This window comes from Eurosta solidaginis, chromosome 1 (genome assembly GCF_040869045.1).
Source record: "Eurosta solidaginis isolate ZX-2024a chromosome 1, ASM4086904v1, whole genome shotgun sequence".
NCBI lineage: Eukaryota > Metazoa > Arthropoda > Insecta > Diptera > Tephritidae > Eurosta > Eurosta solidaginis.
Window position 1 is genome coordinate 5,407,389 of NC_090319.1, and position 27,686 is coordinate 5,435,074.

General features: G+C 39.5%; 2 protein-coding genes across 2 annotated transcripts in view; both read left to right on the plus strand.

Moving 5' to 3' along the window:
- The window catches only part of LOC137247014 (myb-like protein X), a 28,965-nt gene extending 19,065 nt beyond the window's left edge, over positions 1-9,900 (plus strand). The window contains exon 5 of the transcript XR_010951761.1: positions 9,608-9,900. The gene's annotated coding sequence lies outside the window, so the exon portion shown is untranslated. The remainder of the gene's footprint in view (positions 1-9,607) is intronic.
- A 3,438-nt stretch (positions 9,901-13,338) lies between these two features.
- Positions 13,339-24,205, plus strand: asun (integrator complex subunit 13 asun). Its single transcript, XM_067778129.1, has 6 exons — positions 13,339-14,275; positions 14,346-14,638; positions 14,715-15,173; positions 15,239-15,408; positions 22,678-22,807; positions 23,489-24,205. The coding sequence occupies exons 1-6, from the start codon at positions 13,427-13,429 to the stop codon at positions 23,700-23,702; spliced, it is 2,115 nt and encodes a 704-aa protein (XP_067634230.1). The 5' UTR covers positions 13,339-13,426; the 3' UTR covers positions 23,703-24,205.
- Positions 24,206-27,686: the final 3,481 nt, after the last annotated feature.

The following is a 27,686-nucleotide window of genomic DNA, read 5'->3' on the forward strand; positions in this document are numbered from 1 at the left end:
ACGAAAGTGAACGAAGAGTCGAAAATGACACCAAGATCACGAAATTCTTTGACCGAGGCAAGATATGTATTAGCGATATAGTATGTTGACGTAAGCGCACTTGTAGTTCTACAAAACGTTATATGCCAACATTTACTACTGTTAAGTCTCAGATGATTATTAAAAGCCCACACATTAAGAGCATCCAAATCTCTCTGTAGGAGCAATGCATCAGATACAGTGGTGATACGCCTAAACAGTTTTAAATCATCAGCATAAAGTAAATAATTTGAATGCTTTAAATATAAGCCGACGTCATTAATGAAGATAACAAATAAGATTGGACCGAGAATACTACCTTGTGGCACCCCAGAGGTTGCCAAGAACTCATACGACCTCATATTCTCGATTTCAACAAATAAAATTCGGTTTGTCAGGTATGACTTTAACCATGACAGAAAAGCTGAATGGAAACCAATGTACTCAAGTTTCTGAAGAAGTATCTTGTGGGACACTGTATCAAACGCCTTAGAGAAATCTGTATATATAGTATCAACTTGATACCCATCCTTAAAAGCAGAAACACAGTATTGCGAAAAAACAGCTAAGTTTGTCACTGTTGAACGACACGCAACAAACCCATGCTGACATGGATCGATTATTCCTTTAATAGCAAAGGCCAACTTCTCCTTTACTACTTTCTCAAACAGTTTTGAACAGGTTGATAGTTTAGAGATTGGCCTGTAGTTTGCTACCTCGCTCTTATTTCCAGACTTGAAGATTGGAGTAATAGAAGCCAATTTCCATCGATCAATGAAAACGCCCGTGGACAATGACACATTAAAGATATGGCACAACGGCACGCATAGCGAACTGCTACATTTTTTAACCAAAAAAGAAGACAGCCCATCAATATCTTTTTTTAAAGAAGATTGTAGGGACGAGATGCCAATAATAATATCTGATTCATAATAATAAATAATAAATATATCAGATAACTGCAGCAGAAAAATTTCAAAGCATTCAGAGGCATTTTTAGCACAGAAAATAGACTTCCAGTCAATTTCAGCAATACTCGAATTGAGTGCATCAAAATTTGCATCTTTGAAATTGTAGGAGGGAGTATTTTGAGTGGTATTGTTGTTAGGTACAAATTCAATGAATTTTAATAATAAAGATAAGGGTACGTGATGCATGTCCGATTTGCAGATAGGAAATTGACACTCAGATAAGTGAGAAATTAAATTTTCATCGACAAAAATAAGATCCAGTATGTTATTTAGCTGGTTCACAAATGAATTAATCTGAACAAAGTTGGCACTAAAAAGAGTATCTAAAAAATATATTTCATGTTGATGATTGACATTCATAGGTGTTAATAGATTGTCATTTCGCAATTTTGACCAAACAACCCTGTTCATATTAAAATCACCCAAAACGCAAAAATGACTGTTTACATTTTTTTCGTAAACTTCAAAAATATTATTCACATGCGCGCAGTACAGAGACTCATTACTACAAGGCGGAATATACGAAACACAAATAAACAGCTTTCCAAACAGCCCACAAATAGAGACACACATTTGGTCCAGTAGCGAGTCAGTATTTGGGAGCTGAACGAAAGAAGAAAGGAGGGTACGTCTTACGGCCATTAGTACCCCGCCACCTCTTTGGCATCCCGTTTTGATTGGATCCCTATCCTTACGATAGGTATGAAACAAAGTAGTATCAAAAAATTCTGCGTCAAAGAAATCATTGTTGAGCCAGGTCTCAACTATGACATACACATCATATTCACAGCGCGAAGTGACTAAGAAAATATCCTTAGCTTTAGTTCTCATCCCCGAGATATTTTGGTAGTAAATATTTACATTATTAAAAATTGAATTTTGCGGATTATTTACTAGGGGTTGAGCGTTTGGCCTTTGCCCTTTTGAAAAAAAACGAAACGGCTTTACTTTAACATCAGTTGGCCATATAGAAGAGTCTAGTAATTTACTATAGATTGAAGTCGAGACCCCAAGTTTAAAATTGCATCTTACTAACGAGCTAGAATCTGTGTTTTTCTTTACTAACTTATTACAATGAATAAGAGATGGCGAAATATTCGCATTTTTTGATACATAACTGATGATATCACTTGCATTAACTGACGGCTTGAATGAGGATAAATGTAACCATTTTAGGCGAACAGCTAGATTAAGATCAGCATTTACATTACTGCCTACAACGATAGTAGCAGCCTTCTTGGATTTGTTTGTCTTAATTTCAGAAGTTACGTCATCAGATGTAGATTGCTTATTGTTGCCTTTATCCATAATAGTGACGCCAACACAAGTAGGCACGGTCTCACTGGCAGAAGCAACGTTATCAGATGCAGATTGTTTATTATTACCTTTCACCATAATAGTGACGTCAGCATAAGTAGGCACAGTTTCACTGGCAGACTTCAACGGCATCACATTCTTTGCAGTCATAGTGTTATTGCTTTGCATGGCAGGCGATTGAGAGTCACTACTGGATGTGTTTGTCAAAGACAAATGAATTAGAGGCTGATTTGTTGTTGCAGCCGAATTGGTATTTGCATTTTGTTTAGCTATATTAGCTAATTGTTTATCTTTAGAGGCCGAGACATTGTTAGTCGCCGATTTATTTACAGGCTGCGTTGTTTTTGCGCCCGAGAGCATGTCATTGCCTTTGTTTTTAGTGCTTGGATGCTTTGTTTTTTTGGACAATTCAGCCTGCATTGATTTTGCACTCGCATCAGATTTATTGTCTTTGTTGTTATTGGTTGGCTTCTTTGTTTTTTCAACCAATTCTTTATTGTCATCTTTTTGAAAAGAACCAGCACGAGTTGATTTTTGCCCATTGGCAAAAGCAGCAACAACACTATGCACATTCTTTAGTTCCAATGATAAAGTAGAGATTTCTGTGATTTTATCAACAATCGAAGATTTTAGAGAGCGAACTTCAGCAAACAGAGCATCTTGCTTTTGCGAAAGTTTAATGTTATCGTCTTTTAACGCATTCATTGTAGTGAGAATGAGAGCATTTTCAGCGCGTAACGCCTCGTTGTTGTAGCAGTGTAAGATCCCATCATATCCAATAGCTCCGTATGGTTCCAAGACATAGAGTCGAGGTACTTCTTCAAAGTGTGCTGCTCGGTAAATAATGTTATTAAAACCGCATTTTCGGATACCTTGGAAGAAGAAATCACATTTCGCATGAATACACACTGTATCAACTTTGGCTATGATGTCCCCGTTCGGTATGTCCTCATATGATATAAGCCATCTATGCAACTATAATCTGGAAACAATCCCTTTAACAGGAACTTCGTTATGGGCCAACTATGATGTAACTGCTATTTTTTTCTTGAGCGAACTTGACAGCATTTTTACAACAAGGTACGATGGTTGGACTGTGTGACCAAATTCTATCGGCGGTAAGAGGACTCATTTTAAAATGAACGACATAGAAAAGACATTTGTGTGCTGGTTTCTTCATCATATCAAAATTCAGCCTTCCAAATTAAGGAAAAAGGTGCCTTTGATATCGCAATTTCTCTTCCTGAAATTCTAGAGTCAGCCCTGGTCCACCTTTATGGCGATATCCTTAAATGGCGTCCACCTATAGAACTATGGCCCACTCCCTCTTAAAATACCCTTTATTACCTTCCATTTGATACGCATGTCATACAAACACATTCCACGGTTACCCTAGGTTCATTTTCCTACATGGTGATTTGCCCTTATTTTGTCTCCATAGCTCTCCGCTGACTATGTAACGTTCGGTTACACCCAAACTTAAGCCACTATTACTGATACTTAGCATAGAATTGACTTTACTTGGCGTTAACTTGGCAGCTTAGGCACGATTATACTCCACTTGGCGCATACAACCTGGCATCATAATCAGCGTTGAAATTTATTTTTAAATAAATGTCAATTTGTATTACAAAATGTCAAAATGAAATGGAAGCAAACAAATGGCATCTCAAAATGTAAACGTCACTTAGAACTTACATAGAAAATCAAAATTCAACAGACTTCTAAGTCAAGTTAAGTTTTGAGTAATCAGTAACATGCAATGTTCATTTAACAGAACTGTAAGTGACAGTTCTCAAGCCAAGTCAAGTCTATGCTAAGTATCAGTAATGGGCCCTTTAGCCTTCCTTACTTGTTTTAATATGTTTTTTAATATTTAAATTTTCAATATTGATTTTTCTATTTTCAAAAATTTTCATTATGATTCAATTTTTCACCATGAAAATATAACATTTTCTTTTAAATTATTTTTGTGTAGATATTAATTTTAATAAAAAAAGCATCCTACAATATATACGATTAATACAAATAGTTTGAAATTACTATTAGGTAGCAAAAAAGTAGAAGAAAAACTCAAAAAACTTACGTTTCAAACATTTTTCTTCTACTTCGATACAGCCTCGACAACAAATTTCTATTCGCTTCAAAATTAGATACACAACGAAAATTTCGACAGAGATTAGATGTCATAATCAGTGTGAATCAAACTAAGTGTGATATCCCTTGTGAATCAAACTAAGTGTGATATCTTCTGCATAGACGTCAAAATTCCAAAGTGATTGGATCACCTGATTTGTAATTGACTATCGCTGCCTCATTCTGTATCTCTTTCTATCACCCCCTGAAGATGGCCGGCCCTATGCGCCGCCATATTGAACACCCTGCCAAAACGCTTAAAAGTAGCCATATTGAACATCCTGTCAGGCAGTTGACAGATAAGATATCACACTTAGTTTGATTCACAACGGTGATATCTTCTGCATAGACGTCAAAATTCCAAAGTGATTGGATAACCTGATTTGTAATTGACTATCGCTGCCTCATTCTGTATCTCTTTCTATCACCCGCTGAAGATAGCCGGCCCTATGCGCCGCCATATTGAACACCCTGCCAAAACGCTAAAAAGTAGCCATATTGAACATCCTGCCAGGCAGTTGACAGATAAGATATCACACTTAGTTTGATTCACAATGGTCATAATACCAATTTCAAATTCGATTTTCGATGTTCGATAGCCAGCGAAGATCGAAGATCGAAAAATGTCATAATAGGGGCCATAGCTTACACACTTACACAAATACTGAAACCGTACTAGGCATTGTGGATGTGATAACTTCTGCATAGATGTCAAAATTATAAATAGAGCCGATCACCTGATTTTTAATTTGCTATCGCGGTCTCATTCTGTATCTCTTTCAATCACCCGCTGAAGATGGCCCTAGGCGAATTCAGTGTATGGATTCGCCTTGAGATGGCCGGCCCTATTCGACGCGATATTGAACAACCTGTCAAAACGCTGCCAAATCGCTAAAAAGTAGCCATCTTGAACATCATGTCAGGCAGTTAAGAGACAAAGCGAATCTATACCTACTGAATTCTCATTGGTTGATAGATAATAGCCATCATCCGGTGGCCAAATCCTGAGCCAGATAAATAATTTTGCATGTAAATGCAACAACAACGATTTGAGCCAGATAGAAGTATGGTTCAATTTGTGAGCGAGATAATTTGTTAATTACTTCTTTTTAGTTTGGCAACGCTGCCTTTAATAAACCTACTTTTTCAAAAATAGATGTCGCTGCTTAGCCTTTCGGCGTATGAGTTAAATGAAAAACAGCGGTGACAGCCTATCACATTTCACGTGTGCGAAAATTTCACGACATCTGCTTCTCAAGTCTCTCAATGATCCAGAGCATTCCCGTGAGAATTGAGCGTGAGCCGGAGCTGTAAAACTGACTGGAAGACTGCAAGTATATCACACTTGTTTTATCCACAATGATGGAAAGGGTTGTTGCTGTTAATTTTTTCTTTAAAGTATAAAACAGGAAAACATAGGCGCATAGTCATAGTCAAAATAAAATAGGTTTTAAATTTAGTTGGAGCTTTTTTGACAGATAGCTCATAGAAGATTATGCCAAAAAGCTCCATCTAAATTTAAAACTTATTTTATTTTGGCTATGACTATGCGCCATAATATCTAACTTTTAACTGCCAAAACATTGTGAAAAAATTGGGAGGGATATCGAAAGATGTTTTTCGGTATCATTATTAATAAACCGCCAACTATAAGTAATATGTTTAAAAACTAAAAGGTAGTAAGCACAAACATTACAAAATTTTAGGTTTTTTCAATCAACGTTTGCAACTAACCGGCGTATGGCGCTGACGAAAACTGAAACCTATGAACGCTTATGAAATCGTAGATACGTAACGCACGCCGTATATATGTTATCTGTATTTTTAAATTAAAGGGTTATAATATTATTTATTTATCGGATTCCTGAGAACCAAACTTGTTTTTTGATGCAGCGTGTTCAACAGTCAAGTGCTAAAGCAAACAATTAAAAAATCATCTTTTTTCTGTATATGGCCACTCTGAATAAAAAGCGTCAGAAAATTTCGACTGGTATTGGGTTTTGAGTAGGCAACATATCTGCGCGTAATTTGAGATATGTCAACGCACGGTGCGGCGAAGATCGTCGTTGTTGTTGTTGTTGTAGCGATTAGGTTACTCCCCGAAGGCTTTGGGGAGTGTTATCGATGGGATGGTCCTTTTCGGATACAGATCCGATACGCTCCGGTAACACAGCACCATTAAGGTGCTGGCCCGACCATCTCGGGAACGATTTATATGGCCACATTAAACCTTCAGGCCATACTTCCCTCCCCACCCCCAAGTTCCATGAGGAGCTTGGGGTCGCCAGAGCCTCGTCTGTTAGTGAAACGGGATTCGCCGCTCGAAGGTGAGGTTGACAATTGTGTTGGAGAAGCTATATATTGCGCTACACAACCCCTTGAATCCCACGAAGATCGTCGTCGCTCGGCGTTGTGTTTACAGCTTAAAGCCCCGCCACATAAGCAGTTTTTCATATAAATGCGTTTAACATAATCTTATGCATTATGAGTAGATTGCACGTAATTTTATGGAGAATGGCAGCTCTGTCGACCCCGAACATCTGATCTAGGGGGTGGGAGGGCAGTATGGCCTGGAACGTCACATCTGGTCATAACAAATAGTTCCAGAGATGGTCGGGCTTGGTAAGGGAACGTACCGTATTTGCATTCGGCAAAGCACCATCAACATCGATAACACTCCCCAGGCCTTCGGGGGACCCCCAGCGGGTTAGGAGGATTAGAACAGACCCGCGATAGGTATGCCTGTCGTAAAAGGCAACCAAAATACCAAATTGATTCAAGGTGTTGTGTAGCGCAACCCTCCAGGGGTTGCCAGCGCAATATATATCTTTTCCAACCCAATTGTCAACTTCACCTACCCGTGGCGAATCCTGTTTCATTAACAGCCGAGGCTCTGGCGACCCAAAGTTCCTCATGGAACTATAGGTTGGGGAGGGCGGGATGGCCTAGAAGGTTTAATATGGTCATATAAATCGTTCCCGAGATGGTCGGGCTGGTACCTTAATGGTGCTTTGCTACCGCAACGTACCGGATCTGTATCCGGCAAAAGACCATCAACATCGATAACACTCCCCAAAGCCTTCGGGTAGTGTCTTTATCGTTAATACAACAACAACAACAGTGCCATCTGAAATAAAAAAGTAGCCAAATTCCAACTTTAACCCAAGCAAAGCATAAGAAGAATTCGACATTTGCTTTGGCTAACTGTGCCTTCACATTTTGCAAGTGATGTTATTTTTAACACTTGTTATTTTCTAACATTTTTCATAGTTAAAAACTGCATTTTTACAAATTAATAGAATACAAAATATGTTAGCAAGTATTTTTATTGTATAGTAAGAATGTTTATAACAGTGCTTCGCGAAATTTTGTATGTGAATGGTCAAGGCGAAATAAACGTCAATTGCTAAGTCTGAAGTTTCTTTCTATATACAAACGCATCGTCTTGGTTGATTGTGGCGATATAACTGGAATGCATAAGATTGCGTTGAAAGCTTGTATGTTAAAAACGTTCACTGTGTCACGGCCATTATTTACGTTCCATTGAGACTTGAGCGAGATACGGATTGAAATTTAACATGCAAATGCAACATCAACGTTGTGATCCTGATATTTATCTGGTTCAATTTCTGATCCGTATAGCAGTTCTGTTCGTTTCGTTTTCTGTAGTAGATTTTTTGACAGCTAACCACTTTTGAGTTGGTAGCACTCGTGGCTCAACTATATGGTTGGCTCATCTCTACAGCAATAACATACCTTTGTTCACATTGCCAAAATTAGCGTGTTGGTGTTAGACGAATGGAATGGAATGAAAACATAAAACTTACCAGCATTTGTAGTAGTAAGAAAGTGTTGTAAATTCGTTGGTTTCTTTTTAAGTTTGCCATCTCCTTCTGACAATCCCTACTCCAGTGAAATGAAAAAAATAAAATCAGCTGGTGAGATGAGCCAACCACATAGTTGAGCCATTGTAGCACTGAACTAAATACGTGTACATTTGTGTATACATAAAACACCTCGCCATATTTAAAAGCAAAAACACTGAAAGAGTAAACAACTTGAAGATGATGTAAGGAAAATAAATTGTTTGCTTACGTGCGAAACTATTTAAATGTTAATAATTCTATCAGTATCTTAAAATTTTGTGTACGTTTCTTCCTATTTTCTACAAAACAGATGTTTTATATTAGTGCTGTCAGCTCTCAAAGTTGATCCAGATCGTTCCAAGCAGATTTGAGCCAGAGCTCAATGAACCAATGGAACGGCCCTATTATGTCTGAATGTTTTTCACCGTGCTGCAACCCTGTATCGTTCCTTTGTTTTTTCTTATTGAGTGAGGAAAGTGAAAACCATTGTTTACTGTTTAGTTTGGCAGCTTAAATTGAGGTTATGTTGCGAATACCATGGAAGGCACTCGAATGGAGTGGAATGAAGAACAGTAGGAAGAGCAGAGTTGCATTGGATTAATATACCTTCAATCATTGTATCAATATTAAAGATAAATTTAGAAAAAATAATTAAATACTTGAGTATAAGCATACATTTTCTTTCAATGACTGCAATTAAGGAGTCCTAGATGCTATATAGGGTTGGATTTTATATAAGGTGCCACGATTTTCAAACTTTTGTTGATTTATAGGGGTAGAGTGGGTGCTAAAAATCACCAAAATGGAATCCGCAGCTCTAGGAAACTCTTAGTTTATGAAATATAAGCTTTTTATTTTCCAAATTTAGTAAAATGTCAACTTAAGTCCTGCACTTAAAATTCTATTCGCGGAAAACCCGTCGGTACTATTGTCGCTTTTTTCGTTGGTGCAATTAAACAAACGAAAACATATTAAAGTGGTGAATAGAGTTGCCAGCTTCGCAACAATGTCCTTTTATCTTGGTAGAACATTATAAGGTAGGGGCACGTCGACATAAATGCAAACAAACATACACTCTCAATGTATTTAGTTTTTGTAAAACTCTTTGAATAATTTGTAGTCTATTATTTAGGGTGTTGACATTGCTCGGGTTTATAATCAGATTCAGTTGTATGCGTAAAACTGCTTGCAATTAATTGATTCACTCACTGTATTGACCAATGAAATGAACTTCTCGTCCTTTCTCTTCTCTTCTCTTTTCTTCTCTTCTCGTCTCTTCTTTTCTCTTCTCTTTCGCAGAAGGGTGTACTACGCAGAAGGACATCAACGTGGCGGTAGCCACGGTTCTACCACACACCAGGACTTGGCATGGCGTAGCCCAGGGTTATTTTTTATAAGCGCGGCCAAAGGCCGCCTATGCAGAAAGGTGTTCTACGCAGAAATACTGTGCATGGCGCAGCCGGTGTTGGATCGGCTAACATAACAATAAACATAAGAGTTATAATGTAATATCAGCTCGTTCACGAATGCAAAAAAGAGCTTTTTCAAATTTTTGGTAAATAAAGACTAGAAAAGTTAAAGACATATATACAACCGATCAAAGTTATTTTTCGATTTTTTAATTTTTTATTTCGCCTTTTGACATGGAATTACCCCCAAACCTTTCATTTTCACCAAAAAAGAAATATATCGTTGGAATCAGCATAAAACTCTCTATAAATTCCGATTTTTTTGTTTGACAAATGTATGCATTCTGCACTTGTTCCAATTAAATACATTGGCGCATAATCATAGTCAAAATAAAATAGGTTTTAAATTTAGTTTCATCTTTTTTGACAGACAGCTCATAGAAAATTATGTCAAAAAGCTGCAACTAAATTTAAAATCTATTTTATATTGACTATGATTATGCGCCATTAATTTCAAATTATTCAGAGAATTACAAAAACAAAATACATTGATAGTGTATTTGTTTGCATTTATGTCGACGTGCCACCACCTTATAATGTTCTACCAAGATAAAAAGATATTGTTGCGGAGCTGGCAACACTATTCACACCCTTCATATTGTAACGAATTTACTTCAATTCCCCTTATTTGCAATCCTCTGCTAAGTTCGAATCACTAAACTGTTGAATAAATAACTCCAATTTGTAATAGTGCAAAATGGCCTTTATTAAAGTACTTCACAATAACACTCAAACTGTGCAACGAATAGCTTGCTTAATAACCAAACTGATTGATAGCTCAAATGAAACTCTACTATTCAAAATAATACTGCTATTGCTCGATAGATATCGTCTTAATCGAAACTGCTTGACAACTCAAATCAAACTGAATCCCAGCGCCTCTACATCTGTCGCCTTTTATACTCTTTGATTTAGCATTCGCATCTTCTAGGCGCTTCCAGAATCTACTAGTCCATTAGCTCTCAAACATCTCAACTGTAACTACAATTGCACAATTTTATAGTTTTTCTCATTGTATACTTATAGGAGTATCTCAGATATATGCATGTATTTGTGTATTGACACTCCGCTGCTCATATACGTACATGGTACATATATGTAGACGCAGTTATTGTTTCGTTTATGTAGATACATGATGATTGAATTATTGATGTGCATTCACGTCACTGCTTAGCATCGGCTTAGAGCTGGCAGCACTCCTTAGTTTTGCTAATATTCGTAACAATATGTTTTCGTTTGTTTAATTGCAACAACGAAAAAAGCGACAATAGTACCGACGGGTTTTCCGCGAATAACTTTTAAACGAGATAAAAATATAATTTCTGCTTTCGGATTCTGAATCTTGACGAAAATACGCGCCTTTTGATACCGCTATCAACATGTGCGACCCGAATTTTAAGTGCAGGACTTAAGTTGAAATTTTACTAAATTTGGAAATTAAATAGCTTATATTTCATAAACTAAGAGTTTCCTAGAGTTGCGGATGATAATTTTGTGATTTCTAGGACCCCCGCCACCCCTCGAAAAAAAAAGTTGGAAAACCGTGGCACCTTATTCAAAATATTCCCCGCTACCCACACGGAATTTAGATGATTAAATTTTGAATTTCCCTACATATAAATACAATTTGATTCTTCTCTCTGACTAAATAATGAGTTATCATACAATTGAACAAAAGAAATAATCAAATATGAATACATTTGATGATCAAAAACTGAAAATCATTTTTCGATCACGTTTTGGAATCATTTTTGAAGTCCTTTGATGATTAAATTTTAATATTTCATAAAAGTCAACAAAAAGAATAATCAACTATGCTTACCTCTCGATGAACAAAAACTGAATATAGTTTTTCAATCACATTTTGGAATCATATTTGAATCAAATGTGTTTACTTTAGGTGATCAAACATTTATAATCATTTTTAATTCAGCTTTCTGAATCTTTTCTGACTATATTTGTTAACTGAATAATGAGTTTTATACTTGTTAAAATTTTACTTTTCATTGAAAAACTTATTTTTTTCACATACACACATTTTTTCAATCATGAAGTACAGAAAAAATATGTATATTAAATTTTTATTATTAAGACACCTTCAAGACAATTTAATGCAAATGCTGCTCATGCCCGAAGATTTTCCCAACCATTTCTCCACCTTCGGCTTCCCAGATAATACATAATAGTTGGACAATACAAAAGTTGTGAGCTATTTGACCAGGTAAGTGAAACTCTCTTGACATACTGTTCATGTGTCTGGTCTCCGATCTATCAAATCCATGTTGATCGGATTGAGTCGGTCCAGAGACGGTTTTTAATTTTTGCATTACGAGGTCTCAACTGGGAATCAAGTACTCATCTTCCACCATACAGGAATAGACTTCTTCTAATCAATTTGCCATCTCTAGAGAATCGTAGAGTATTACTTGGCGTTATGTTCATTCACAAGCTCATCATTGGTGTGATTGACTCCCCTGACCTAATCAGTCAACTAAATGTTGCGGTTCCTGCTAGGGCGTCCAGACATTTTGTGCCTTTTCATTTACCTCTATGCCGAAAAAATTTGGCTAGAAACAGTCCCCTGCGCCATTGGTGCTCGCGGTACAATGATTTTCATAACTGCATTGGCTTTGAATGTTCGTTTGCTGCTTTACATACTGCTATACTCTTATGTTTAGCCTGATATTTTAATTTTATTTTTTTCTTATACAATGCGATGTCAAATGTTTATAACATACAAATTTTCTATGTACCTTTTTTTAATTTTTTAATTTTAAGAATGGCTCTGTATTGTACATATATATCTGTCTATTACAATAATTAGTCGATCGCTTTGTGTTTGCGTCGACTTTAAATAAATAAATAAATAAATAAATATGTATGTACCTGGATATGTCTTTAACATCCCGTACCGTATCGTATCTTAAGATATTGACGATCATAGCTGATGTTGGATGTTGTAGTCGCAGGTGAATATCGGTCAAGTTTGTTTGCAAGTGACCTGTTGTTCAAATAGCTTACTTCCGCATGCTTTCTTCCCCTGATGAAATAAGATTATTATGTAGTATCTTATTTTGAATGAGATATGAAGAATAAATGCATCATAATCGCATTCAAAAATGAGTCAAAAATCTAAACCAAAACGATTGAAATATACTCACGAATATGATCAGAAAATGGCTGTGAAAAGCAATCAAATATTACTCTAAAACAATTAAAGCTCAATTTTACAATGATATCAAATATGAATAAAAAGCGTTTCGAAATATGAATCATAAATGATTATTCAAGAATAATCACATTTATGGTACATTTTTCTCCCGACGATACGCAAATATTCGAACAAAAAATGCTTTTAAATTTGAACGTTTTTAATCATCTCATGATATTTGAATATTTTTTGATCAAAATTTTCAAAAAATACTGGCTGGGTATGTATGTATTCCAAAATTATTACATTTTATATCTGTTTAAAAATTTAACTTGAATTTGCCTAAGGATTTCCGTAATATGGCCATTAGTGATATTTGTGTGTGTGTGCTAATTTTGAGCGATCAGCTGTTGCGCTACTTGGTAAAGTTTACAATGGTCAAAACTGTTTATAATTTTGGTATCAATCAAAAGATTGCTATATATTCGAATTATAGAGATGTCGGCTTATAATCTTAATCAAAAAACAATTTTTGTATTAGATCACACACAATATTTCAGTATATCCAGTGAAGATTATATCCCCCTGGAATTGCTCAAAGGCAAACCGGGAGTTATGGAGCCTTTGAAAGATGCTGCTACAGGGGCGGGCGCAAATGACGTCCAGTTTAGCAAAAGTTTGTGGACTTGTTCCGTGGAATCCTCTATTGAGTACTGTCGTATAGTATGGGATCTATTTCCACGAGGTAAACTCGTGCGTTTCATAGTTAGTGACACGGCTGCACATATAGTAAACACTTGGAATTTGACTACACAGAATATGTCGCATGTATTGAATGCCATGGCGCTCGTTGGTGTACCCCAACGCAGTGCAGTGCAATCTTCAGATTTCTCTGTGATACATGGTTTACGTGCTGCTATAGAAGCCCTTGCTGAACCCACCGAAAACCAATTGATAAAATTGCAAGATCGCGATATTGGCTTAGTACCACAAAGCAATAATGTTTTGCCCAATAAAGGACGTGTGATATGCATTACATCGGCACGGGATAATTCTAGTATGAAAAGTTTAGAGGATATATTTCATACAGTACTAATGCAACAAAATACACTGGCGACTAACCAACGAAAAATGTTACGTATTGACCACTGCCATTTAGTCATAATAAATGTTGTACCACTTAATATTGATTCGCTTGTTACAAATCGTGTTAAAATGGAATTATCACCTGTACTATCCACTGAAATTCACACAACTTGTGCACCTAATATTTCAAATAAATTAACTCATCTAATAATGACCCACTACGACTTGGCAAGTACAACCGTCACTGGTATACCAATGAAGGTAGGAGATGAGCAGACATCTACTTTTAAAAATTATGCTTTGTACCTATTTCCTTTTTAATTTTGTTAAGGAAGAACAAAATGCCAATTCAAGTGCCAATTATGATGTAGAGATATTGCATGCCCGAAATGCCCACACATCGATATGTGGTACTGAAGCATTGCTCCCAACGAGCCGCAAAGAAGGTGCTGAATATGAAACTGTTACTCTTAAATGGTGCACACCTCGGGGCTGTGGCTCGTCCGACATGCAACCATGTTTAGCTCAACACCGCGTAACACCAGTGGATGTTACCTCACGACCAAGCGCTTGTTTAATTACATTTTTGTTAAATGGTCGTTCAGTATTACTTGAAATGCCAAGGTATGCATGATATGTTTAAAAAGCCATTGCTTTAAAAAATACGCATTTCATGGGTATTTTAAATTTATGCTTACAGAAAAACTGGGGGAAAGACAACTAGTCATTTACTTTCAGCACGTGGAGGTGAAATATTTATCCATGCTCTTCAAATAACACGCTCTTGCCTGGAGGACTTGCCTTCGATTTCAGAAGGGCCAGGGGGACGTGTAACCGATTATAGAATTGCAGATTTCGCTTCATTTATAAAAGCACATCGTTTTGTTCCACTTAAGGTTAAGCCAAAACAAGAAGAGAATCTACATAAATCACGCGAACGTATACAAAGACGCTCACGATATTTTCCACTTACACTTAGCACAAGCTTGATATATAATCTTCAACGCAATCTAAACTGGGTGCCATATTTCTTGCGTAAAATAAGTAAAGAAGATATGGATAAAGCGGACGAAGCTCAATGTCAGCAATATATCTTTGAGCTATATACAGCAGCATCGCGAGGAGAACCACTGCCTTTTCCAAATATGGGTGGCGGTCGGTTAGTTATGAACTGAAATATCTTATCTATTTACGGTAGTAAAAAACTATACCAAACCATTTTAGATTAAAGGGAACAAAGAAAGCCGATCAATACAAATTAATTTGCGCTGAGTTAGAAGTTTTGCTACGTGCATGTGCAACAACAACACATCACAAAGTGATTTTAGAGAGTGTACAAAATGTGCGTGCCGCTTGTGGAGATTCAATAGTAAAGACAGAAAATGAAGGAAGCCGTAAGTAAATGACTAATGCTTTATAGAAAATAAAAGAGGAATAATTTACAACGGCGATCGACTGCTATTGCTGCTCGCTCGCTTCCCAAGGCAGTCGATTCTATGTACCGGAGCGACTCGGGATTTTCCCGACCAAGGACTGTCATTTCAGTGTGACCCCATTTAATTTGTTTCGTCCCTCCCACAAATTGTCATCCTCCCAGCAGCTCCTTGCAGCAGGACTGCTACATATTCTCTTACTCCGGGAAGGTATCGAACCCAATCCGGGTCCGTCTCCTGACCCCGGTCATGAGAAATGGTTTTGCTGCATTTGCCAGAAAAGAATCTTTTTAGGACGGTCATACTCTGTTCAGTGTGTCTCGTGCAAGGGATGGTTGCATCGGACAGGTTGTTCTGGGCTTGATCCCAAAACCCGACGTCCACGTAACTTTTATAAATCTTTTGTGGCTCCTTGCTGCTCACGCCCAAGGGCGTCCCGTAGTCTACGCCTAAGCGTATCCCCACTACCTTCCAGCAGCTTCGCTGCTCAGCAAGCCACAACAAGTATCCGCTGCTGCTCGCGCCCCACGGCGCCAACAACTCAAACAGCTGATACCACTCATAACTACTACCTTCGTAGTAGAGCTGGTTGCAATGCTGAGCATCAGCCCCTGCCCCCGTCTTCTTCTCCCCCCCTCTTTTCTGGCAGCAATCGTGCAGGTCAGGGGAACAGACTCTTAGTCCCTGCCTCCGTTTGCACCGTCTGCCAGCACAGAATATATAGGTTTGCGACATCCGCTCAATGCAGCTCCTGCCTTGGGTGGTGCCACTTTCCTAGATGTTCTGGTCTCCGCGACGGCAACCCCCCGACGGGTTTCATCGCGCCATGTTGCCAGGTCGCAAACCCAAATCATCCGGGTACCCCAATGCTTGCCCAAGGGCGCCCAGTCCCAAGGCCACAACAGCAATTGCGTCCTGGCCTTCCACAACCTAGGCGTAGTCACCTCTCACTTACCCCTAGAGTGGCGGCGTCACCCCTCATGCACTTCAGAATTCTGCAGTTCAACTGTAATGGACTAACTGGGAAGATTACGGAGATAGTCGATTTCATGAAGCGGCACAACATCCGCATTGCTGCGATTCAAGAGACTAAACTCACAGCAAGATCTGCATTGCAGACCTGCTCTGGTTATAATGTCCACAGGAAAGACCGCGAGAGCGGAAATGGAGGCGGCCTCGCGTTTATTATACACCACTCTGTGCAATATCATATATTTGATCCTGGCATCGACCGCAGTGACAATGTCTTAGAACGTCAAGGCCTATCTGTCCGGTCAGGCGATGCAAATCTAGAAATCATCAACATCTACATCCCTCCTGTCACCTGTTGCCCCAGTGGATACCGCCCTAATATCGAGGCCTTACTCACTGGCAACAATCGCATTATCTTAGGCGATTTCAATGCCCATCATGACCTATGGCATTCAAACTTGCGGGCGGACAGTAGGGGTGAGATGTTGGCGGATCAAATAGACGAAACGACGTTCTGCACAATAAACGGAGACGCCCCCACACGTATGGTAGGAAGCTGTCATAGCTCGCCAGATATCTCAATCGTGAGCGCAGAACTCGTAAACTGCGTCAACTGGCAGCCGATGGTAACATTGGCATCCGACCACCTGCCCATACTTATTTCGTTCGAGCGTACCGCCGACTTCATCGTCACCGAAAAACGCACTTTCATAAACTTCAAAAAAGGAAAGTGGGAAGAATATAAATCTGCAACAGACAGCAGCTTTGCTGCCCTCCCTATCCCGACAGATGCCCGCCAAGGGGAGCGTGCCTTCCGTAAGGTCATTGAATCCGCCTCGGCACATTTCATTCCCGCCGGGAGAATTCCCGAAATCCGGCCCCACTTCCCGGCGGAGGCCGCGAGCTTAGCGAGGGAACGCGACCTTATAAGACAGCTTGATCCAGGCGACCCCCAAATAAGGGATATAAACCAACGCATCAGATTGCTTGTGGACGAACACAAGCGGGCGAAATGGGAAGAGCACCTAAGAGGCTGTAACCTCTCTACCGGTGTGGGTAAACTTTGGTCCACCGTAAAGTCCCTATCGAATCCGACTAAGCACAAAGACAAAGTTTCCATCGCCTTTGGCGATAAGGTGCTGTCGGATTCGAAAAAATGCGCGAGCGCTTTCTGCCGACAATATATAATGCATCCTACGGTCGACAAAGATAGACGGAGAGCCAATAGACACGCACATAAACACAAACTCAGCGCGTCACCAATTACCATCACCGCTTGCCCAAGGGCGCCCAGTCCCAAGGCCACAACAGCAATTGCGTCCTGGCCTTCCACAACCTAGGCGTAGTCACCCCTCACTTACCCCTAGAGTGGCGGCGTCACCCCTCATGCACTTCAGAATTCTGCAGTTCAACTGTAATGGACTAACTGGGAAGATTACGGAGATAGTCGATTTCATGAAGCGGCACAACATCCGCATTGCTGCGATTCAAGAGACTAAACTCACAGCAAGATCTGCATTGCAGACCTGCTCTGGTTATAATGTCCACAGGAAAGACCGCGAGAGCGGAAATGGAGGCGGCCTCGCGTTTATTATACACCACTCTGTGCAATATCATATATTTGATCCTGGCATCGACCGCAGTGACAATGTCTTAGAACGTCAAGGCCTATCTGTCCGGTCAGGCGATGCAAATCTAGAAATCATCAACATCTACATCCCTCCTGTCACCTGTTGCCCCAGTGGATACCGCCCTAATATCGAGGCCTTACTCACTGGCAACAATCGCATTATCTTAGGCGATTTCAATGCCCATCATGACCTATGGCATTCAAACTTGCGGGCGGACAGTAGGGGTGAGATGTTGGCGGATCAAATAGACGAAACGACGTTCTGCACAATAAACGGAGACGCCCCCACACGTATGGTAGGAAGCTGTCATAGCTCGCCAGATATCTCAATCGTGAGCGCAGAACTCGTAAACTGCGTCAACTGCAGCCGATGGTAACATTGGCATCCGACCACCTGCCCATACTTATTTCGTTCGAGCGTACCGCCGACTTCATCGTCACCGAAAAACGCACTTTCATAAACTTCAAAAAAGGAAAGTGGGAAGAATATAAATCTGCAACAGACAGCAGCTTTGCTGCCCTCCCTATCCCGACAGATGCCCGCCAAGGGGAGCGTGCCTTCCGTAAGGTCATTGAATCCGCCTCGGCACATTTCATTCCCGCCGGGAGAATTCCCGAAAACCGGCCCCACTTCCCGGCGGAGGCCGCGAGCTTAGCGAGGGAACGCGACCTTATAAGACAGCTTGATCCAGGCGACCCCCAAATAAGGGATATAAACCAACGCATCAGATTGCTTGTGGACGAACACAAGCGGGCGAAATGGGAAGAGCACCTAAGAGGCTGTAACCTCTCTACCGGTGTGGATAAACTTTGGTCCACCGTAAAGTCCCTATCGAATCCGACTAAGCACAAAGACAAAGTTTCCATCGCCTTTGGCGATAAGGTGCTGTCGGATTCGAAAAAATGCGCGAGCGCTTTCTGCCGACAATATATAATGCATCCTACGGTCGACAAAGATAGACGGAGAACCAATAGACACGCACATAAACACAAACTCAGCGCGTCACCAATTACCATCACCGCTAGAGAGGTTGAGGACGCCATTGGTCGCGCTAAACCATCCAAAGCAGTGGGCCCAGACGGCATAGCCATGCCGATGCTTAAAAACCTAGGGAAAGAGGGTTTCAAATATTTAGCGCATGTCTTCAACCTGTCTCTTTCCACCTTTGTCATACCCGAGAAATGGAAAATGGCCAAGGTGGTCCCGCTACTAAAGCCTGGGAAACCAGCTAACGTAGGTGAGTCATATCGTCCGATATCTCTCCTATCGCCAGTGGCAAAGACGCTTGAAGCCATTTTGCTCCCTTATTTCCAAGCACATTTGCAGCTAGCCCCTCATCAGCATGGCTTCAGAAAACTCCATAGCACTACCTCCGCGCTAAATGTCATTAGCACCCAGATAAATTGCGGTTTGAATCAATATCCCCACCATAGAACAGTACTCGTAGCGTTAGACCTATCAAAAGCTTTTGATACGGTCAACCATGGCTCGTTACTGCAAGACCTGGAAGGGTCCACCCTTCCCCCATGTCTTAAAAGGTGGACCGCAAATTATCTGGGTGGTCGGCAGGCATCGGTGCAATTCAGAAACGAAACATCAAAACAAAGGAGAATTAAACAAGGGGTGCCACAGGGTGGTGTCCTATCCCCGCTTTTGTTTAATTTCTACATATCTAAGCTACCTTCACCACCGGAAGGAGTCACAATCGTTTCCTACGCCGATGACTGCACAATAATGGCCACAGGCCCAGGCCCAAAGATCGATGAGCTATGCAATAAAATAAACGGCTGTCTCCCTGATCTCTCCAGTTTTTTCGCCTCGCGAAACCTGGCATTGTCACCGACTAAATCTTCCGCGACCTTATTTACAACATGGACGCCCCAAATGTCGACCATATTGAACATCCACGTCGATGGCACTACGCTACCGACTGTCCTACACCCCAAAATCTTGGGTGTGACGTTTGATCAGGATCTACATTTTGGTGCGCACGCAACCGCAATTGTTCCAAGAATTCAGAGCCGTAATAAAATCCTCAAATCCCTTGCTGGCAGTACCTGGGGAAAAGATAAAGAAACGCTCTTGACCACATACAAAGCAATTAGCCAGCCGATTACGTGCTACGCGTCACCCATATGGTCGCCAAGCCTAAAAACCACCCACTGGAAGAAACTACAGGCCTGCCAAAATACTGCTCTCAGAATCGCCACGGGCTGTCTTCTTATGTCCCCAGAACACCATCTGCATAATGAGGCGAGAATACTCCCCATCAGGGAGAGAAATGAGATGCTGACCAAACAGTTTCTGTTGAATACCCAGAAACCTGGGCATCCCAACAGACATCTGATTGACGAACCAGCACCGCCTAGGGGCCTAAGGAGTCATCTCCGTAAGCATTTTGAGGAAATACGGCACCTGAGAACCCAGCCGTATGAAGCGGAAAAACACAAGCAGGTCCTTGGTGAACTCCATAGACAGGCGTCGGACCTTTATGTCGGGAATTGCCCGGTGAATCCAGTACTTGAAGAAAAATATCCAGAACTCGCAGAAGAGGAACGCATACTCCCCAGGGAAACGCGTGTCACTCTTGCTCAACTTCGTTCTGGATACTGTAACAGGTTAAACTCTTACCTATCCAGAATCAACCCCGACATACAAAATGTATGCCCTGCTTGCAATGTGTCCCCACATGACACCAACCATCTCTTTAATTGTAATGTGGAACCAACGCCTCTAACACCCCTTTCCTTATGGTCCACCCCTGTTGAAACGGCAAGTTTCCTTGGACTCCCGTTAGAGGATATTGATGACAATTTGTGATCGGTCGCGGCTATTTAGGTGGGGCGAGCACTGCTACAACAACAACAACAACAACTGCTATTGCTCTTCAAATTGGGGAGAGGTTTCAAAAAAAAGGCGCGTCTTCACCTCCTTATTAATAATTCGAAGGAGGAAGTGAGAAATTTTAACTCTATTACGAAATACTTGCAGTTAAAGCTGACAATTTTCATGGGTTTGTAATTTTTTTGTGCACAGAGAGAAAGCTATTTTACACGGACTTCATTTTGATCCTCACTACTGGTGCACCGGCCATGGTAACTTTACATAAGCGCGGCTGAAGGCCGTCAATGCAGAAAGGTGGTCTGCGGAAAAATACTATGCTTTGCAGACCTGCCCTGGGTACAACGTCCACAGAGCGGAAAATCAGGCGAATTTGCATTTACCACCCAACACCCAGTGCAATATAATATATTTGATCCCGTCACCGGATGTAGGTACAGCGTCGTGGAACGTTAAGGCATATCTTTCCGGTCAGGCAATGCCAAATTAGAAATCATCTACCTCTCTTCTGCCACCTGCTGCCACAGTGGTTACTGCCCTGTCATTAGCGCACAACTCACCGGTGAAAATGGCATAATTCTAGTCGTATTGAATGCCCACCACGATTTATGGCATTCTGATCTACGAGCAGACATCAGGTACCCCAGCGGGTTAAAAAATAAATTAAATGTAAGGCGCGATAACCTCCGAAGAGATCTAAGGCCGAGCTCTCTTCCAATTTGCGTCGTGCTCCTCTTGATTTTCCCTACAAATTGGCCGGACGGGACCTACATGTTTTACGCCGACTCCGAACGGCATCTGCGAGGCAGATGAGTTTTCACTGAGAGCTTTTCATGGCAGAAATACACCCGGAGCGCTTGCCAAACACTGCCGAGGGGCGACCCCGCTTAGAAAAATTTTCTTCTAATTGAAAAACCTTATTTCTAAAATTTTGATGTTGCTTTGCCCGGGGTGCGAACCCAGGGCATACGGTGTGATAGGCGGAGCACGCTACCATCACCAGCGGGTTAGGGGGTCAGAATATTCCCGCGGCAGGTATGCCTGTCGTAAGAGGCGACTAAAATACCAGATTCAAGGGGCTGTGCAGCGCAACCCTTCAGGTTGCCAGCGCAATATATAGCTTCTCCAAACCCAATTGTCCGCGGCGAATCCTTAATGGCACCTTAATGGTGCTGTAGTACAGGAGCGTACCGTCAACTGGCAGCGCATGGTAACATTGGCATTCGACCACCTACCAATACTCCATTCGCTCGAGCGATCAGCCGAATTCATCACCACCGAAGAACGCACTTTCATAAACTTCAAAAAGTGAAAGTGGGAAGATTACAAAACTTATATAGACAATCACTTTGCTACCCTCCCGGTCCCGACTGATGCCCGGGGATGGCCTAGAAGGTTTAATGTGGTCATATAAATCGTTCCCGAGATGGTCGGGCTATTATCTTTATGGTGCTTTGTACCGGATCTAATTCCGGCAAAGGACCATCAGCATCGATAACACTCCCCAAAGCCTTCGGGGAGTGTCCTTATCGCTACAACAACAACAACAACAAAAGACATTTTATTTTAAAATGCATGTGTGCGATTTTCAAAGTGGCATACTTCTATAGTTGTTGGCTCTAACACTTTCGAATTTTTACTGGGGGTGTATTTCCATATATCATACCAAAGTCTGTGAAAACCGCAGATTCGAAAAATCTGTTGGTTAGTGCCTATGTGAATTAATGTATCGACATTGCATATTCTTAAAAAAACAAATTTACTTTCACATAAATTTTTATTAAAGGTGACTCAGCTAGTAAAGCTATTGTGCGAGATTCTCCTATGTCACCTCCTCATTCTATGGACAGCAGTAATAATAGCAGCAGTAGCTTGCACAAAACCAGTAAACGCAACTTAAGTAGCGGAGGGCAGCGGTAAGAAAAGCATACATCTACATTAAAACGCATAAGAAACCAAAAGTTCGCAGTAAAAGACATCCCGGACATCCAATCGTAACATACGTAACACTCTTCACCCAGAGCTGCTAAGAAATGCCATTCATCTAATAACACTTTTGGATTACAGCCTTTTTCCATTTTTAAAATAATGAATACCATGTTTTTATCTTACACCCCTTTTGCCATTCCAGAATTAATTATTCCTTCCTAGCATTCCTTATGTAAAATAATTGTATTGCCTCGTTTGGAAACAAATATTATTTCCCATTTTGCTTGGATGATTTTACTTTACATTTTGTTATATCATTGTTTCTGGTAGAATTGTTGTCGTATTTCTAACTCTGGTAAAGCACTAAGATTATGGTAGTTGTTTAACCATTGTGTTCTGGCCGGGATAATTTTAGTTAGAAAATGTCATTTCCTTATATGTGATATAAGTCTCAAGCCGGGTTTGAAATGAAGTTACGATAGAGTAAATTTGTTTTCTTGTCGTCCTTGTCTTTGTTATGAAGTCGAAAATGATAGGGATGAAGGATATCTATATATTTTTTGAAGCTCCCTTATATATAAAAAAAAATGTTGTTTGCTGCGAACCCATTTGGGACGGAATATTAAAAACATTTGATTATTACGTAAAATAATATAATTTATATTTAGTTCACTTTTGGACATCGTTACAAGCACTGAACGTAGCCAATCCGCCAAACGTGTTGATTTTTCGGGACGTCTCTGTACACCAGTCGGACAAATAGCAAAACTATATCCTGATTTTGGAAACAAGGAGAAGGATGCCAATTCTACCACATCGTCGACAACAGCAGTCAAAGAAGAAAGTTTGGGGATGAAATTAGAATTAGGCGTACGAAATTAAATAATTTATATTGCAAGGAATTGTATAACACTTTAGTTTTACAATAACTATTTTTGTTTATTGGGGAAAAACTGAAAGAAAAAAATTCACTGGGTTGTAGCGATAGTACATTTCGCACCAATTAGAGTAGAAACAGAATGCTTCAAATTGTTTTGTTAGCTAGTCGTCCGTGGTTCGAATCTTGATCAAACCTTTGAAAACATTTCGAAATTGTCTGACGATGATTACGGGGCGTTTTTCGAAATGGTACCATCGCCATATGCCTGTAACTGTTTCTTTTAGTTTTTGCTTAAAACAAAAATAGTAATTGAACAACTATTAAGTATTATTAGCCACCGGGAAGCTCATGAATTCCTCAAAAGTAAGAAAAATTTAACACACCATTAAACATGAGTTGAACTTTTGAAGTAGGCTCCCAGTTTTCATGAAATTGTAAATATTCCAAGATAATTAATAACGTATCAACAAATATATCTTTGAAATATTGTGCCGATATCCAATTAGTTTATATATTTTTTTAATTGAATATTTTAACACCTTCCCACACGGCATTTAGATGATTAAATTTTGAATTTCCCTACATATAAATACAATTTGATTCTTCTTTCTGACTAAATAATGAGTTATCATACAATTGAACAAAAGAAATAATCAAATATGAATACCTTTGATGATCAAAAACTGAAAATCATTTTTCGATCACGTTTTGGAATCATTTTTGAAGTCCTTTGATGATTAAATTTTAATATTTCATAAAAGTCAACAAAAAGAATAATCAAATATGCTCACCTTTCGATGAACAAAAACTGAATATAGTCTTTCAATCACATTTTGGAATCATATTTGAATCAAATGTGTTTACTTTAGGTGATCAAACATTTATAATCATTTTTAATTCAGCTTTCTGAATCTTTTCTGACTATATTTGTTAACTGAATAATGAGTTTTATACTTGTTAAAATTTTACTTTTCATTGAAAAACTTATTTTTTTCACATACACACATTTTTTCAATCATGAAGTTCAGAAAAAATATGTATATAAAATTTTTATTATTAAGACATTCTTCAAGACAATTTAATGCAAATGCTGCTCATTCCCGAAGATTTCCCCAACCATTTCTCCACCTTCCCAGATAATACATAATAGTTGGACAATACAAAAGTTGTGAGCTATTTGACCAGGTAAGTGAAACTCTCTTGACATATGTACCTGGATATGTCTTCAACATCCCGTACCGTATCGTAATTTAAGATATTGACGATCATAGCTGATGTTGGATGTTGTAGTCGCAGGTGAATATCGGTCAAGTTTGTTTGCCAGTGACCCGTGGTTCAAATAGCTCACTTCCGCATGCTTTCTTCCCCTGATGAAATAAGATTATTATGTAGTATCTTATTTTGAATGAGATATGAAGAATAAATGCATCATAATCGCATTCAAAAATGAGTCAAAAATCTAAACCAAAACGATTGAAATATATTCACGAATATGATCAGAAAATGACTGTGAAAAGCAGTCAAATATTACTCTAAAACAATTAAAGCTCAATTTTACAATGATATCAAATATGAATAAAAAGCGTTTCGAAATATGAATCATAAATGATTATTCAAGAATAATCACATTTATGGTACATTTTTCTCCCGACGATACGCTAATATTCGAACAGAAAATGCTTTTAAATTTGAACGTTTTTAATCATCTTAGGGTATGATATTTGAATATTTTTTGATCAAAATTTTCAAAAAATGCTGGCTGGGTTTTTGATAAAATAATCATTAAAAAGTCTTCTGGAATTACAATATTTGTTTATTTTTTTTGGTCTACAAATTTAACAATTAATCAGACTAGATATAATTACGGATTTACTGTGCAGAAGCACACAAAGTGAACAAAATGTATATTATAGAATATGTATGTATATTATTAAATCCGTTTTCGGGATAGACTGTGATGTCGAGCAAGAGGAATTGATTATTAGTGCTGTCGGAATGGACGTGATTTCGAGCAGCTCATGTATATTTAACACAAAAAAAGTTGGTCTGCGATGTGTGGGAGGTTGAAATTATTGGAGCTGGCGATAAGAGTGGTAGGTATATATGCTAATTTGTCGCAGTTGGTCTGATAACGAAGTTTCCAGATTATCCAAGCGTATTCCTATATTGGCGGCCACCGTGGTGTGATGGTAGCGTGCTCCGCCTACCACACCGTATGCCCTGGGTTCGCACCCGGGCAAAGCAACATCAAAATTTTAGAAATAAGGTTTTTATATTAGAAGACAATTTTTCTAAGCGGGGTCGCCCCTCGGCAGTGTTTGGCAAGCGCTCCGGGTGTATTTCTGCCATGAAAAGCTCTCAGTGAAAACTCATCTGCCTTGCAGATGTCGCTCGGAGTCGGCATAAAACATGTAGGTCCCGTCCGGCCAATTTGTAGGGAAAATCAAGAGGAGCACGACGCAAATTGGAAGAGAAACTCGGCCTTAGATCTCTTCGGAGGTTATCGCGCCTTACATTTATTTATTTTTTATTTTTTATTCCTATATTGGCCCAACACAGATATAAAGAGTTTAGTAATATATGGATTATCGAATTCTTTAGACCATCGTTTGACGAACACCCAAGTTCCTTTGACTCTGTTTACGCAATCTTCTATGTGCAGTTTAAAGTAAGTTTGGGTTGTCGTTGTTGTTGTAGCAGTGCTTCGCCCCATGCAATAGGCGCGACCACTCACAAATTGTCATCAATATCCTCTAATGGGTGTCCAAGGAAACTTGCAGTTGAGTTAAATCACGTGAACCCCAAAATATTTTTAAAAAATTTTAATTTTAAGGGTACTTTTTTTTAAAAAGAAAATTTTTGGTACTTTTTGTTCAAAAATTAATTATAAATCAACCGTGAAAGATAAATTGATGAAACTTTGAGAGTTTATTTTTAAACGTTCATATTGTAACGAATTTACTTGCAAATCTTCTTATTTGCAATCCTCTGCTAAGTTCGAATCACTAAACTGTTGAATAAATAACTCCAATATTGAATGATGGAAAAATGGCCTTTATTAAGTACTTCACAATAACACTTATACTTTGCTACTCGCTGGCTTAATAACCAAACTGATTGATAACTCAAATGAAACTCTACTATTGGCCGCCAGATCGCGTGCTTAATCAAACTGATTGATAGCTCAACTCAAACTGAATTACTTCTTACTCGCCTGCCCCGCTTTTGTAGTTTACGCTGCATACTTCTAGGCTCTTCGATTTCCAGAACTTACTAGTTATTTTCGCTACAAAATCGCCAGCCACAACTACGTGCACAAATTATTGCTCTCTCTTGTGACAACTCAGATAAGATATATGCATGTGTCTGTGCATTGCCGCTCCGCTGCTCGTATACGTACATATGTGTAGACGCAATTATTTATTCGTTTATGTAGATACATAATGATTGAATTATTGATGTGAATGTTTGTAGTTTACAGTCTCTCGCGCATACATAGGCGCATAAGTAAATGCATCTGTGTGTGACATCTCTTTCGGCTGCCTTATATATGTGTATACATGATTTGATTATTGACGTAAATACTGCTTGGCATGGCCTTAGCATCGCCTTAGTGATGGTATAGGTTAGTGATGCTAATATCCGTGACACTGCCCTCCACCTAAGTCTGATCGTCCCGATCAGACAAATCTCTCGATCTAAACGCTGCTAATCTCTCCAAATGAACAACTTTCATTTTGGTTCGTGGTTTGGTAGTGGTTTGTATGCGGTACACTACATCGTTGATCCGTTTTACAACTTTGTATGGGCCTTCCCAGTTACACTGCAATTTCGGGGACAAACCTTTTTTTCGTTGTGGGTTGTATAGCAGCACCAAATCTCCTTCCTGAAACCCTTCTGAATTAATTGCTTTATCGTACCTCGCTTTCATCTTGTCACTCATAATATTTGCTCGTTTCCTTACCAGATCGTGTATCTCTCTCAGC

Bases quoted from the DNA above. Each gene is read 5' to 3' on its own strand.
- asun (XM_067778129.1), top strand. From the start codon at position 13,427: ATGTCGGCTTATAATCTTAATCAAAAAACAATTTTTGTATTAGATCAC. The intron at 14,639-14,714 runs GTATGCATGATA...TTATGCTTACAG, and splicing joins GTATTACTTGAAATGCCAAG to AAAAACTGGGGGAAAGACAA. The intron at 22,808-23,488 runs GTAAGAAAAGCA...ATTTATATTTAG, and splicing joins TTAAGTAGCGGAGGGCAGCG to TTCACTTTTGGACATCGTTA.